The following is a 16,231-nucleotide window of genomic DNA, read 5'->3' as shown; positions in this document are numbered from 1 at the left end:
TCAGTAACTGTGTGTTCTACAGGGTTCCAGGTGAATCTGGAATCTGATCAGTAACTGTGTGTTCTACAGGGTTCCAGGTGAATGTGGAATCTGATCAGTAACTGTGTGTTCTACAGGGTTCCAGGTGAATGTGGAATCTGATCAGTAACTGTGTGTTCTACAGGGTTCCAGGTGAATCTGGAATCTGATCAGTAACTGTGTGTTCTACAGGGTTCCAGGTGAATCTGGAATCTGATCAGTAATTGTGTGTTCTACAGGGTTCCAGGTGAATGTGGAATCTGATCAGTAACTGTGTGTTCTACAGGGTTCCAGGTGAATGTGGAATCTGATCAGTAACTGTGTGTTCTACAGGGTTCCAGTATGGGCCGTTTGGGCTGGGTCCTCCTCACCCTCCCAGCCCTGCTTTCCCAGATCAGTGTACCAGCAGCGGCCCAGAAGCCACCTGGGCTAAGTGTGGGGGTGATCTTGGGTCAGACGAGGCCAATCAGTGACCAGGATATAATCCCGGTGAGGCGGAACGACGACCCTGTGGAGCTGACCGTCACCACCCTGAGAATCAACCAGACAGACCCCAAGACTGTCATCACACAGGTAGGTAGGGGGGGGTGTTCTGTAGATTACAAACCAGAATGTTGGGCAGGTGGGATAACTTTAATTACCTCTATATAACACCTATCTGTATATAACACCTATATAACACCTACCTGTATATAACACCTATATAACACCTACCTGTATATAACACCTACCTGTATATAACACCATATATAAAACCTACCTGTATATAACACCTACCTGTATATAACACCTACCTGTATATAACACCTACCTGTATATAACATCTATATAACACCTACCTGTATATAACACCTATATAACACCTACCTGTATATAACACCTACCTGTATATAACACCTACCTGTATATAACATCTATATAACACCTACCTGTATATAACACCTACCTGTGTATATAACACCTACCTGTATATAACACCTATATAACACCTACCTGCATATAACACCTACCTGTATATAACACCTACCTGTGTATAACACCTACCTGTATATAACACCTACCTGTGTATAACACCTATATAACACCTACCTGTATATAACATCTATATAACACCTACCTGTATATAACACCTACCTGTATATAACACCTACCTGTGTATAACACCTACCTGTGTATAATACATACCTGTATATAACACCTATATAACACCTACCTGCATATAACACCTACCTGTATATAACACCTACCTGTATATAACACCTACCTGTATATAACACCTACCTGTGTATAACACCTACCTGTATATAACACCTACCTGTATATAACACCTACCTGTGTATAACACCTACCTGTATATAACACCTACCTGTATATAACACCTACCTGTGTATAACACCTACCTGTATATAACACCTACCTGTATATAACACCTACATGTATATAACACCTACCTGTGTATAACACCTACCTGTATATAACACCTACCTCTATATAACACCTACCTGTATATAACACCTACCTGTGTATAACACCTACCTGTATATAACACCTACCTGTATATAACACCTATATAACACCTACCTGTATATAAAACATACCTGTATATAACACCTACCTGTATATAACACCTATATAACACCTACCTGTATATAACACCTACCTGTGTATAACACCTACCTGTATATAAAACCTACCTGTATATAACACCTACCTGTATATAACACCTATATACCACCTACCTGTATATAACACCTACCCGTATATAACACCTACCTGTATATAACACCTACCTGTGTATAACACCTACCTGTATATAACACCTACCTGTATATAACACCTATATAACACCTACCTGTATATAACACCTACCTGTATATAACACCTACCTGTATCTAACACCTACCTGTGTATAACACCTACCTGTATATAACACCTACCTCTATATAACACCTACCTGTATATAACACCTACCTGTGTATAACACCTACCTGTATATAATACCTACGTGTATATAACACCTACCTGTATATAACACCCACCTGTATATAACACCTATATAACACCTATATAACACCTACCTGTATATAACACCTACCTGTATATAACACCTACCTGTGTATAACACCTATATAACACCTACCTGTGTATATAACACCTACCTGTGTATATAACACCTACCTGTGTATATAACACCTACCTGTATATAACACCTACCTGTATATAAAACCTACCTGTATATAACACCTATATAACACCTATATAAAACCTACCTGTATATAACACCTACCTGTGTATAACACCTATATAACACCTACCTGTGTATATAACACCTACCTGTGTATATAACACCTACCTGTATATAACACCTACCTGTATATAACACCTACCTGTGTATAACACCTATATAACACCTACCTGTGTATATAACACCTACCTGTGTATATAACACCTACCTGTGTATATAACACCTACCTGTATATAACACCTACCTGTATATAAAACCTACCTGTATATAACACCTATATAACACCTATATAAAACCTACCTGTATATAACACCTACCTGTGTATAACACCTATATAACACCTACCTGTGTATATAACACCTACCTGTGTATATAACACCTACCTGTATATAACACCTACCTGTATATAACACCTACCTGTGTATAACACCTATATAACACCTACCTGTGTATATTACACCTACCTGTATATAACACCTACCTGTATATAACACCTATATAACACCTACCTGTGTATATAAAACCTACCTGTATATAACACTTACCTGTATATAACACCTACCTGTGTATAACACCTATATAACATCTACCTGTATATAACACCTACCTGTATATAACACCTACCTGTATATAACACCTACCTGTGTATAACACCTACCTGTGTATAACACCTACCTGTGTATAACACCTACCTGTATATAACACCTATATAACACCTACCTGTATATAACACCTACCTGTATATAACACCTACCTGTGTATAACACCTACCTGTATATAACACCTACCTCTATATAACACCTACCTGTATATAACACCTACCTGTGTATAACACCTACCTGTATATAACACCTACCTGTATATAACACCTACCTGTGTATATAACACCTACCTGTATATAACACCTACCTGTGTATATCACCTACCTGTATATAACACCTACCTCTATATAACACCTACCTGTATATAACACCTACCTGTATATAACACCTATATAACACCTACCTGTATATAACACCTACCTGTATATAACACCTACCTGTATATAACACCTATATAACACCTACCCGTATAAAACACCTACCTGTATATAACACCTACCTGTGTATAACACCTACCTGTATATAACACCTACCTTTATATAACACCTATATAACACCTACCTGTATATAACACCTACCTGTGTATAACACCTACCTGTATATAACACCTACCTGTATATAACACCTACCTGTGTATAACACCTACCTGTATATAACTCCTACCTGTGTATTACACCTACCTGTATATAACACCTACCTGTATATAACACCTACCTGTGTATAACACCTATATAACACCTACCTGTGTATATACCACCTACCTGTGTATATAACACCTACCTGTGTATATAACACCTACCTGTATATAACACCTACCTGTATATAACACCTACCTGTGTATATAACACCTACCTGTATATAACACCTACCTGTATATAACACCTATATAACACCTACCTGTATATAACACCTACCTGTATATAACACCTACCTGTATATAACACCTACCTTTGTATATAACACCTACCTGTGTATAACACCTACCTGTGTATATAACACCTACCTGTGTGTATAACACCTACCTGTATATAACACCTACCTGTATATAACACCTACCTGTATATAACACCTACCTGTATATAACACCTATATAACACCTACCTGTATATAACATCTATATAACACCTACCTGTATATAACATCTACCTGTATATAACACCTACCTGTGTATATAACATAACACCTATATAACATCTACCTGTATCTAACACCTACCTGTGTATATAACACCTACCTGTATATATAACACCTACCTGTGTATAACACCTACCTGTGTATATAACACCTACCTGTGTGTATAACACCTACCTGTATATAACACCTATATAACACCTACCTGTATATAACACCTACCTGTATATAACACCTACCTGTATATAACACCTACCTGTGTATATAACACCTACCTGTATATAACACCTACCTGTGTATAACACCTACCTGTGTATATAACACCTACCTGTGTATATAACACCTACCTGTATATAACACCTACCTGTATATAACACCTACCTGTGTATAACACCTACCTGTGTATAACACCTACCTGTGTATATAACACCTACCTGTATATAACACCTACCTGTGTATATAACACCTACCTGTATATAACACCTACCTGTATATAACACCTACCTGTATATAACACCTACCTGTATATAACACCTACCTGTGTATAACACCTACCTGTATATAACACCTACCTGTATATAACACCTACCTGTATATAACACCTATATAACACCTGTATATAACACCTACCTATATATAACACCTACATGTGTGTATAACACCTACCTGTGTATATAACACCTACCTGTATATAACACCTACCTGTATATAACACCTATATAACACCTACCTGTATATAACACCTACCTGTATATAACACCTACCTGTATTTAACACCTACCTGTGTATATAACACTTACCTGTATATAATACCTACCTGTATATAACACCTACCTGTATATAACACCTACCTGTATATAACACCTATATAACACCTACCTATATATAACACCTACATGTGTGTATAACACCTACCTGTGTATATAACACCTACCTGTATATAACACCTACCTGTATATAACACCTATATAACACCTACCTGTATATAACACCTACCTGTATATAACACCTACCTGTGTATATAACACCTACCTGTATATAACACCTACCTGTATATAACACCTACCTGTATATAACACCTACCTGTGTATAACACCTATATAACACCTACCTGTATATAACACCTACCTGTATTTAACACCTACCTGTGTATATAACACTTACCTGTATATAATACCTACCTGTATATAACACCTACCTGTATATAACACCTACCTGTATATAACACCTATATAACACCTACCTATATATAACACCTACATGTGTGTATAACACCTACCTGTGTATATAACACCTACCTGTATATAACACCTACCTGTATATAACACCTATATAACACCTACCTGTATATAACACCTACCTGTATATAACACCTACCTGTGTATATAACACCTACCTGTATATAACACCTACCTGTATATAACACCTACCTGTATATAACATCTACCTGTATATAACACCTACCTGTGTGTTTGATAACAGGTGTGTGAGCTGCTCCAGAAGAAGCCTCTCCATGGCCTTGTCTTTGCTGATGGGTCGGACCAGGAAGCTATCTCTCAGATCCTGGACTTCCTGTCCTCTCAAACATCACTTCCTGTCCTGGGGGTGTATGGGGGATCCTCCATGATCATGGCCGACAAGGTCAGAACACAGAGTTCTACTTCCTCCACATTACACCTGTTTCCTGTCTTCTCTATTCTCTCTCTTCTCTGTTTCTCTTTCCTCAGAGTTCTACTTCCTCCTCATTACACCTGTTTCCTGTCTTCTCTATTCTCTCTCTTCTCTGTTTCTCTTTCCTCAGAGTTCTACTTCCTCCTCATTACACCTGTTTCCTGTCTTCTCTATTCTCTCTCTTCTCTGTTTCTCTTTCCTCAGAGTTCTACTTCCTCCTCATTACACCTGTTTCCTGTCTAACACCTCTATTCTCTCTCTTCTCTGTTTCTCTTTCCTCAGAGTTCTACTTCCTCCTCATTACACCTGTTTCCTGTCTTCTCTATTCTCTCACTTCTCTGTTTCTCTTTCCTCAGAGTACTACTTCCTCCTCATTACACCTGTTTCCTGTCTTCTCTATTCTCTCTCTTCTCTGTTTCTCTTTCCTCAGAGTTCTACTTCCTCCTCATTACACCTGCTTCCTGTCTTCTCTATTCTCTCTCTTCTCTGCTTCTCTTTCCTCAGAGTTCTACTTCCTCCTCATTACACCTGTTTCCTGTCTTCTCTATTCTCTCACTTCTCTGCTTCTCTTTCCTCAGAGTTCTACTTCCTCCTCATTACACCTGTTTCCTGTCTTCTCTATTCTCTCTCTTCTCTGCTTCTCTTTCCTCAGAGTTCTACTTCCTCCTCATTACACCTGTTCCCTGTCTTCTCTATTCTCTCTCTTCTCTGCTTCTCTTTCCTCAGAGTTCTACTTCCTCCTCATTACACCTGTTTCCTGTCTTCTCTATTCTCTCTCTTCTCTGCTTCTCTTTCCTCAGAGTTCTACTTCCTCCTCATTACACCTGTTTCCTGTCTTCTCTATTCTCTCTCTTCTCTGTTTCTCTTTCCTCAGAGTTCTACTTCCTCCTCATTACACCTGTTTCCTGTCTTCTCTATTCTCTCACTTCTCTGTTTCTCTTTCCTCAGAGTACTACTTCCTCCTCATTACACCTGTTTCCTGTCTTCTCTATTCTCTCTTCTCTGTTTCTCTTTCCTCAGAGTTCTACTTCCTCCTCATTACACCTGTTTCCTGTCTTCTCTATTCTCTCTCTTCTCTGTTTCTCTTTCCTCAGAGTTCTACTTCCTCCTCATTACACCTGTTTCCTGTCTTCTCTATTCTCTCTCTTCTCTGCTTCTCTTTCCTCAGAGTTCTACTTCCTCCTCATTACACCTGTTTCCTGTCTTCTCTATTCTCTCTCTTCTCTACCTCTCAGTTTCTGCTCTTCATTTCTCTGTGTTCTTCATGATGTCACAAAACAACAACTGTTGGACATGAGTAAAGCACTTTACTCAGTTACTCTCTCTCTCTCTGCGTCTGATTCCTGCATCCACCTAGTCCCGCGTGACAGTCACAATATTTAATCATACAAGTTCCACAACATTTAGATGTACAGTTATTTAGTTATACCGTCCTTCATGATGTCACAAAACAACAACTGTTGGTTATTCTTTAACGGACCATTCACAATGTTTTGGATCACAGAAATATCGTGTTTCATTATCCAGCCTTTTGATGTTGTCGTTTTGGCAGGAACAATATCTTTGTAACGAAAGGTTTCTTTCCCCTCCATCCTGAGGAGCCCAAAGGCAGAGTTTCTAGAAGGTATTTACGGCCGTCATTAAACGGCCAACTTCACCCTCTGTGTGAGAGAGAGAGAGAGAGAGAGAGAGAGAGAGAGAGAGAGAGAGAGAGAGAGAGACACACAGAGAGAGAGAGATGGGAAGAGAGAGAGAGAGAGAGAGAGAGAGAGAGGAAGAGAGAGAGAGAGAGAGAGAGAGGAAGAGGAGAGAGAGAGAGAGAGAGAGAGAGAGAGAGCGCTGTAGAGTGGACTCACTGTAACCCGAATCCTTCATATCCTCACAGGAGAGTCATGACAGGTCTTTTCTCTCTCTGTTTGTGTTCCTCACTAAACCCTGATGTGAAGTGGTTTGAGGGTGAACGTAAAATGGTGGAGGTAGCCTAGCTACTCAAAGCTCAAATCCATTTGTCAGAATACACCATCACAATAGATCCATTATTTATTTTAGACAGGTCTAAATCAACATGATATGAAGAAAATGTAGTGTATTTCAGAAGAACGGAATTGCATACTCTGAGTTGTCCTTATGTTAGGCCCTGATCTGCCTTAATGGTTGTGAGCTACACTTTTTCATTAATTAAGCAGACAAGATTTGCCTCAGTGACATTATTTAATATTTTTTTTAAATATTATTTTATTTGATAGTATTTGATATTATTTTATAGTATGATGATAAGACAATAGAACACAGCTGAATAAAATATAAAGGATATTTTCTGTAATCGATTTGAGGGAGCAGCTATTCTGTGTTACGTGGTTTAACAAAGAAACTGTTATTTATGCAACTTTAGTTGTGATACAAACCCTGGGCCGTATGTTTAGATGTTATGCTAGCAGAATGTTAGTTTTCCCTAGTTGTGATAAACGCTAGCAGAATGTTAGTTTTCCCTAGTTGTGATAAACGCTAGCAGAATGTTAGTTTTCCCTAGTTGTGATGAATGCTAGCAGAATGTTAGTTTTCCCTAGTTGTGATAAACGCTAGCAGAATGTTAGTTTTCCCTAGTTGTGATGAATGCTAGCAGAATGTTAGTTTTCCCTAGTTGTGATGAATGCCAGCAGAATGTTAGTTTTCACTAGTTGTGATGAATGCTAGCAGAATGTTAGTTTTCCCTAGTTGTGATGAATGCTAGCAGAATGTTAGTTTTCACTAGTTGTGATAAACGCTAGCAGAATGTTAGTTTTCCCTAGTTGTGATAAACGCTAGCAGAATGTTGTTTTCCTAGTTGTGATGAATGAGAATGTTAGTTTTCCTAGTTGTGATAAATGCTAGCAGAATGTTAGTTTTCCTAGTTGTGATGAATGCTAGCAGAATGTTAGTTTTCCTAGTTGTGATGAATGCCAGCAGAATGTTAGTTTTCACTAGTTGTGATGAATGCTAGCAGAATGTTAGTTTTCCTAGTTGTGATGAATGCTAGCAGAATGTTAGTTTTCCTAGTTGTGATGAATGCTAGCAGAATGTTAGTTTTCACTAGTTGTGATGAATGCTAGCAGAATGTTAGTTTTCACTAGTTGTGATGAATGCTAGCAGAATGTTAGTTTTCCTAGTTGTGATGAATGCTAGCAGAATGTTAGTTTTCCCTAGTTGTGATGAATGCTAGCAGAATGTTAGTTTTCCTAGTTGTGACACCTCACTTCATGTGAATGCTAGCAGAATGTTAGTTTTCCCTAGTTGTGATGAATGCTAGCAGAATGTTAGTTTTTCACTAGTTGTGATGAATGCTAGCAGAATGTTAGTTTTCACTAGTTGTGATGAATGCTAGCAGAATGTTAGTTTTCCCTAGTTGTGATGAATGCTAGCAGAATGTTAGTTTTCCTAGTTGTGATGAATGCTAGCAGAATGTTAGTTTTCCCTAGTTGTGATGAATGCTAGCAGAATGTTAGTTCTCCCTAGTTGTGATGAATGCTAGCAGAATGTTAGTTTTCACTAGTTGTGATGAATGCTAGCAGAATGTTAGTTTCCCTAGTTGTGATGAATGCTAGCAGAATGTTAGTTTTCCCTAGTTGTGATGAATGCTAGCAGAATGTTAGTTTTCCCTAGTTGTGATGAATGCTAGCAGAATGTTAGTTTTCACTAGTTGTGATGAATGCTAGCAGAATGTTAGTTTTCCTAGTTGTGATGAATGCTAGCAGAATGTTAGTTTTCCTAGTTGTGATGAATGCTAGCAGAATGTTAGTTTTCCCTAGTTGTGATGAATGCTAGCAGAATGTTAGTTTTCCCTAGTTGTGATGAATGCTAGCAGAATGTTAGTTTTCCCTAGTTGTGATGAATGCTAGCAGAATGTTAGTTTTCACTAGTTGTGATGAATGCTAGCAGAATGTTAGTTTTCACTAGTTGTGATGAATGCTAGCAGAATGTTAGTTTTCCTAATTAGTTGTGATGAATGCTAGCAGAATGTTAGTTTTCCTAGTTGTGATGAATGCTAGCAGAATGTTAGTTTTCCTAGTTGTGATGAATGCTAGCAGAATGTTAGTTTTCACTAGTTGTGATAAATGCTAGCAGAATGTTAGTTTTCACTAGTTGTGATGAATGCTAGCAGAATGTTAGTTTTCCCTAGTTGTGATGAATGCTAGCAGAATGTTAGTTTTCCCTAGTTGTGATAAACGCTAGCAGAATGTTAGTTTTCCCTAGTTGTGATGAATGCTAGCAGAATGTTAGTTCTCCCTAGTTGTGATGAATGCTAGCAGAATGTTAGTTTTCCCTAGTTGTGATGAATGCTAGCAGAATGTTAGTTTTCCCTAGTTGTGATGAATGCTAGCAGAATGTTAGTTTTCACTAGTTGTGATGAATGCTAGCAGAATGTTAGTTTTCCCTAGTTGTGATGAATGCTAGCAGAATGTTAGTTTTCCCTAGTTGTGATGAATGCTAGCAGAATGTTAGTTTTCCCTAGTTGTGATGAATGCTAGCAGAATGTTAGTTTTCCCTAGTTGTGATGAATGCTAGCAGAATGTTAGTTTTCCTAGTTGTGATGAATGCTAGCAGAATGTTAGTTTTCCTAGTTGTGATGAATGCTAGCAGAATGTTAGTTTTCACTAGTTGTGATGAATGCTAGCAGAATGTTAGTTTTCCCTAGTTGTGATGAATGCTAGCAGAATGTTAGTTTTCCTAGTTGTGATGAATGCTAGCAGAATGTTAGTTTTCCCTAGTTGTGATGAATGCTAGCAGAATGTTAGTTTTCCTAGTTGTGATGAATGCTAGCAGAATGTTAGTTTTCCCTAGTTGTGATGAATGCTAGCAGAATGTTAGTTTTCCCTAGTTGTGATGAATGCTAGCAGAATGTTAGTTTTCCCTAGTTGTGATAAACGCTAGCAGAATGTTAGTTTCCCTAGTTGTGATGAATGCTAGCAGAATGTTAGTTTTGCCTAGTTGTGATGAATGCTAGCAGAATGTTAGTTTTCACTAGTTGTGATAAATGCTAGCAGAATGTTAGTTTTCACTAGTTGTGATGAATGCTAGCAGAATGTTAGTTTTCCCTAGTTGTGATGAATGCTAGCAGAATGTTAGTTTTCCCTAGTTGTGATGAATGCTAGCAGAATGTTAGTTTCCCTAGTTGTGATGAATGCTAGCAGAATGTTAGTTTTCCTAGTTGTGATGAATGCTAGCAGAATGTTAGTTTTCCTAGTTGTGATGAATGCTAGCAGAATGTTAGTTTTCCCTAGTTGTGATGAATGCTAGCAGAATGTTAGTTTTCCCTAGTTGTGATGAATGCTAGCAGAATGTTAGTTTTCACTAGTTGTGATGAATGCTAGCAGAATGTTAGTTTTCCCTAGTTGTGATGAATGCTAGCAGAATGTTAGTTTTCACTAGTTGTGATAAATGCTAGCAGAATGTTAGTTTTCCTAGTTGTGATGAATGCTAGCAGAATGTTAGTTTTCCTAGTTGTGATGAATGCTAGCAGAATGTTAGTTTTCCCTAGTTGTGATGAATGCTAGCAGAATGTTAATTTTCCCTAGTTGTGATGAATGCTAGCAGAATGTTAGTTTTCCCTAGTTGTGATGAATGCTAGCAGAATGTTAGTTTTCACTAGTTGTGATGAATGCTAGCAGAATGTTAGTTTTCCCTAGTTGTGATGAATGCTAGCAGAATGTTAGTTTTCCCTAGTTGTGATGAATGCTAGCAGAATGTTAGTTTTCACTAGTTGTGATGAATGCTAGCAGAATGTTAGTTTTCACTAGTTGTGATGAATGCTAGCAGAATGTTAGTTTTCACTAGTTGTGATGAATGCTAGCAGAATGTTAGTTTTCACTAGTTGTGATGAATGCTAGCAGAATGTTAGTTTTCCCTAGCCGTGTTAATTGTTAGCTCGATGCTAACTGCGAACAGCGTTAGTGTCTCCTCCTGCAACAGAGCTGCAGTTCTGACTCACCGGGCAGCAGGCTAACTGGCTGAAAACACAACAGCAACACAAACTGATTTTAAATCTCTCCAGGGTTCAAACCATGTTCAGCTGAAAGAAATTGTGCTTCTGAAGGGCTTGTTGTTAAAAAAACGTTTTACTCTCGCCTCGTGTTTGTGTGTGTGTGTGTGTGTGTGTGTGTGTGTGTGTGTGTGTGTGTGTGTGTGTGTGTGTGTGTATACAGTGGGGCAAAAAAGTATTTAGTCAGCCACCAATTGTGCAAGTTCTCCTACTTAAAAAGATGAGGCCTGTAATTGTCATCATAGGTACACTTCAACTATACACTTCAACTATGACAGACAAAATGAAAAAAAAAAATCCAGAAAATCACATTGTAAGATTTTTAATGAATTTATTTGCAAATTATGGTGGAAAATAAGTATTATTTAGTAAGTCCTATCCTTAAGAAGTTTAACCCTTACCATAACCATTCAGAATGAGCGACTAAACTGAACCCTTACCTTAACCATTCAGAATGAGTGACTAACCTGAACCCTTACCTTAACCATTCAGAATGAGTGACTAAACTGAACCCTTACCTTAACCATTCAGAATGAGTGACTAAACTGAACCCTAACCTTAACCATTCAGAATGAGTGACTGAACCCTTAACTTGGTGAATCTTGACGTTTGTAGAACGTGGTTGAACGTCTAATTCTGCAGTGAGACTGTGAGAGCTTGTTGGTTGTAGATACATTTACAATAATATGACCAGGGTCCCAGAGCAGGGAGGTGGAAGGGAGGGATTAGTTTTGAATGCTGAACTTCCATTACGGAGCACCCTGGGAAGCAAGAACATCACCCAGGAACATCACCATCTCCTCTCCTCCTCCTCTCCTCATCCTCCCCTCCCCTCCCCTCTCCTCCTCTCCCTCTCCTTGTCCTCTCCTCCTCTCCCTCTCCCTCTCCTCCTCCTCTCCTCTCCTCTCCTCTCCTCTTCCCTCCTCTCCTCCTCTCCCTCTCTCCTCTCCTCCTCTCCCTCTCCTCTCCTCCTCTCCTCTCTCCTCTCCTCCTCCCTTCCTCTCCCTCTCCTCCACTTCTCCTCTCCTCTCCTCCTCTCCTCTCCACTCCTCCTCTCCTCTCCTCCTCTCCTCTCTCCCTCCTCCTCCCCCTTCCTCTCCCTCTCCTCGTCCCTCTCCTCCTCCACTCCTCCTCTCCTCTCCTCCTCTCCACTCCTCCTCTCCTCTCCTCCTCTCCTCTCTCCTCTCCTCCCCCTTCCTCTCCCTCTCCTCTCTCCTCTCCTCCTCCCTTCCTCTCCCCTCTCCTCGTCCTCTCCCCCTCCTCTCCCCTCTCCTCCTCCCTTCCTCTCCTCTCCTCTCCTCTCCTCCCTCCTCCTCTCCTCTCCTCTCTCCTCTCCTCTCCCCTCCTCCTCCCTCCTCCTCTCCTCCTCTCCCTCTCCTCCTCCTCCTCCTCTCCCCCTCCTCTCCTCCCTCTCCCTCTCCTCTCCTCCACCTCTCCTCCTCTCCTCCTCTCCTCTCCTCCTCTCTCCTCTCCCCTCCCCCTTCCTCTCCCTCAATTCTTTATGTTTGTGTGTCAGGTGCTGCTGTAGGAAGATGAGTATATGTAGAAATAGAAGGTTGTTGAATTAAACATGTCTCTACTCCCTCTACGGTGTACCGTCTCTACTGGGTGTGTGTGTGTGTGTGTGTGTGTGTGTGTGTGTGTGTGTGTGTGTGTGTGTGTGTGTGTGTGTGTGTGTGTCTGTGTGTGTGTGTGTGTGTGTGTGTGTGTGTGTGTGTGTGTGTGTGTGTGTGTGTGTGTCATTTGGTTGGTACAGGTGAGATGGCCCTTTAAAATTCAACACCTGAGACCTGAACTTGCAAAAAAGTATCTCTCCCCCCATCCTTCTGTCTCTCCTTCTCTCCCCTCTCCCCCTTTCTCACCCCCTCCCTCTCTCTCTCTCTCTCTCTCTCTCTCTCTCTCTCTCACTCTCTCTCTCTCACTCTCTCTCTCACTCTCTCTCTCTCTCACTCTCTCTCTTTCTCTCTCTCTATCTAATCCGACCCCAGGCTGTGTAAGAGGGGGAAAGTCATGGGGATGAGGTGATGGGAGACAGAGAAGTTGAAAGAGGGCTGAGGAGAAAGAGAAGGATGAGGAAGGGAAGGGGATGAAATATGGATGAAGATGGAAGAGATAGATGAAAGACAGGTGAGGGATTGAGGGATTGAGGGAGAGGTAGAGGGCAGAGAGGTGGTCGGTTAGAACCACTACCTGGAAAGAGAAATAGGAGGAAATAGAGTAAGAGGGACAGATCCATCCTCCTCTCAGGGAACTAACACAGTGTTCTAGAGTAACACATAGAATACTGAACTAATACACAGTGTTCTAGAGTAACACATAGAATACATAGAAACTAATACACAGTGTTCTAGAGTAACACATAGAATACTGAACTAATACACAGTGTTCTAGAGTAACACATAGAATACTGAACTAATACACAGTGTTCTAGAGTGAAACACATAGAATACTGAACTAATACACAGTGTTCTAGAGTAACACATAGAATACTGAACTAATACACAGTGTTCTAGAGTAACACATAGAATACTGAACTAATACACAGTGTTCTAGAGTAACACATAGAATACTGAACTAATACACAGTGTTCTAGAGTAACACATAGAATACTGAACTAATACACAGTGTTCTAGAGTAACACATAGAATACTGAACTAATACACAGTGTTCTAGAGTAACACATAGAATACTGAACTAATACACAGTGTTCTAGAGTAACACATAGAATACTGAACTAATACACAGTGTTCTAGAGTAACACATAGAATACTGAACTAATACACAGTGTTCTAGAGTATACACACTAGAGTAGAATACTGAACTAATACACAGTGTTCTAGAGTAACACATAGAATACTGAACTAATACACAGTGTTCTAGAGTAACATAGAATACTGAATAATACACAAGTAACACATAGAATACTGAACTAATACACAGTGTTCTAGAGTAACACATAGAATACTGAACTAATACACAGTGTTCTAGAGTAACACATAGAATACTGAACTAATACACAGTGTTCTAGAGTAACACATAGAATACTGAACTAATACACAGTGTTCTAGAGTAACACATAGAATACTGAACTAATACACAGTGTTCTAGAGTAACACATAGAATACTGAACTAATACACAGTGTTCTAGAGTAACACATAGAATACTGAACTAATACACAGTGTTCTAGAGTAACACATAGAATACTGAACTAATACACAGTGTTCTAGAGTAACACATAGAATACTGAACTAATACACAGTGTTCTAGAGTAACACATAGAATACTGAACTAATACACAGTGTTCTAGAGTAACACATAGAATACTGAACTAATACACAGTGTTCTAGAGTAACACATAGAATACTGAACTAATACACAGTGTTCTAGAGTAACACATAGAATACTGAACTAATACACAGTGTTCTAGAGTAACACATAGAATACTGAACTAATACACAGTGTTCTAGAGTAACACATAGAATACTGAACTAATACACAGTGTTCTAGAGAACTAATAACACAGAGTAACACATAGAATACTGAACTAATACACAGTGTTCTAGAGTAACACATAGAATACTGAACTAATACACAGTGTTCTAGAGTAACACATAGAATACTGAACTAATACACAGTGTTCTAGAGTAACACATAGAATACTGAACTAATACACAGTGTTCTAGAGTAACACTAGAATACTGAACTAATAATAGAATACTGAACAGTGTTCTAGAGTAACACATAGAATACTGAACTAATACACAGTGTTCTAGAGTAACACATAGAATACTGAACTAATACACAGTGTTCTAGAGTAACACATAGAATACTGAACTAATACACAGTGTTCTAGAGTAACACATAGAATACTGAACTAATACACAGTGTTCTAGAGTAACACATAGAATACTGAACTAATACACAGTGTTCTATAGTAACACAGAATACTGAACATTCTATGGGACCTTGCTGGGACCTTGCTGATAACTACTTTACTGAGCCATGTTGTTGTCCCACCGAGCTGCTATCTGAAGATGAATGCACTGACTGTATGTGACTCTGGATCAGATGCTAAATGACTAACATGACATATGTAAATATCCCTGTTACAGTTGTGGAATACTGAACAGCATCCTGTCTTCTCTAGAAGCTTGTTGGTTTGTTTCCGTACCTCACTAATTCTCCACGCGGCTCAGGCGATTTCTCGCTCCCTCAACTCATAAATGAAGAATGAAGAGCTGGGTTTAGGTTGTTGTGGAGCGAAGCATTGGGGACTAGGAGAAAAACCACAAACACTCTCCTCTCCTCTCCTCTCCTCCTCTCCTCTCCTCTCCTCTCCTCTCCTCTCCTCTCCTCTCTCTCCTCTCCTCTCTTCTCTTCTCTTTTCTTCTCTTCTCTTCTCTTCTCTTCTCTCTCTTCTCTTCTCTTCTCTTCTCTTCTCTTCTCTTCTCTTCTCCTCTTCTCTTCTCTTCTCTCTCCTCTCCTCTCCTCTCCTCTCCTCTCCTCTCCTCTGGTTAGGTAAGCCTTGGGGACAAGCAGAAAGCCAC

At 39.4% G+C, this 16,231-nt stretch overlaps 1 protein-coding gene across 1 annotated transcript in view; it reads left to right on the top strand.

Moving 5' to 3' along the window:
• Positions 1-360: 360 nt before the first annotated feature.
• LOC135560315 (glutamate receptor ionotropic, NMDA 2A-like) overlaps positions 361-16,231 on the top strand; it is a 124,644-nt gene continuing 108,773 nt past the window's right edge. The window contains exons 1-2 of the mRNA XM_065002172.1: positions 361-591; positions 5,479-5,637. Coding sequence (XP_064858244.1) covers positions 361-591; positions 5,479-5,637 — 390 coding nt within the window. The remainder of the gene's footprint in view (positions 592-5,478; positions 5,638-16,231) is intronic.

Source organism: Oncorhynchus nerka, linkage group LG15 (assembly GCF_034236695.1).
Source record: "Oncorhynchus nerka isolate Pitt River linkage group LG15, Oner_Uvic_2.0, whole genome shotgun sequence".
NCBI classification, from domain to species: Eukaryota; Metazoa; Chordata; class Actinopteri; order Salmoniformes; family Salmonidae; genus Oncorhynchus; species Oncorhynchus nerka.
Note: the sequence above shows the minus strand (reverse complement) of the source record. Positions and strands in the feature narration are given on the sequence as shown.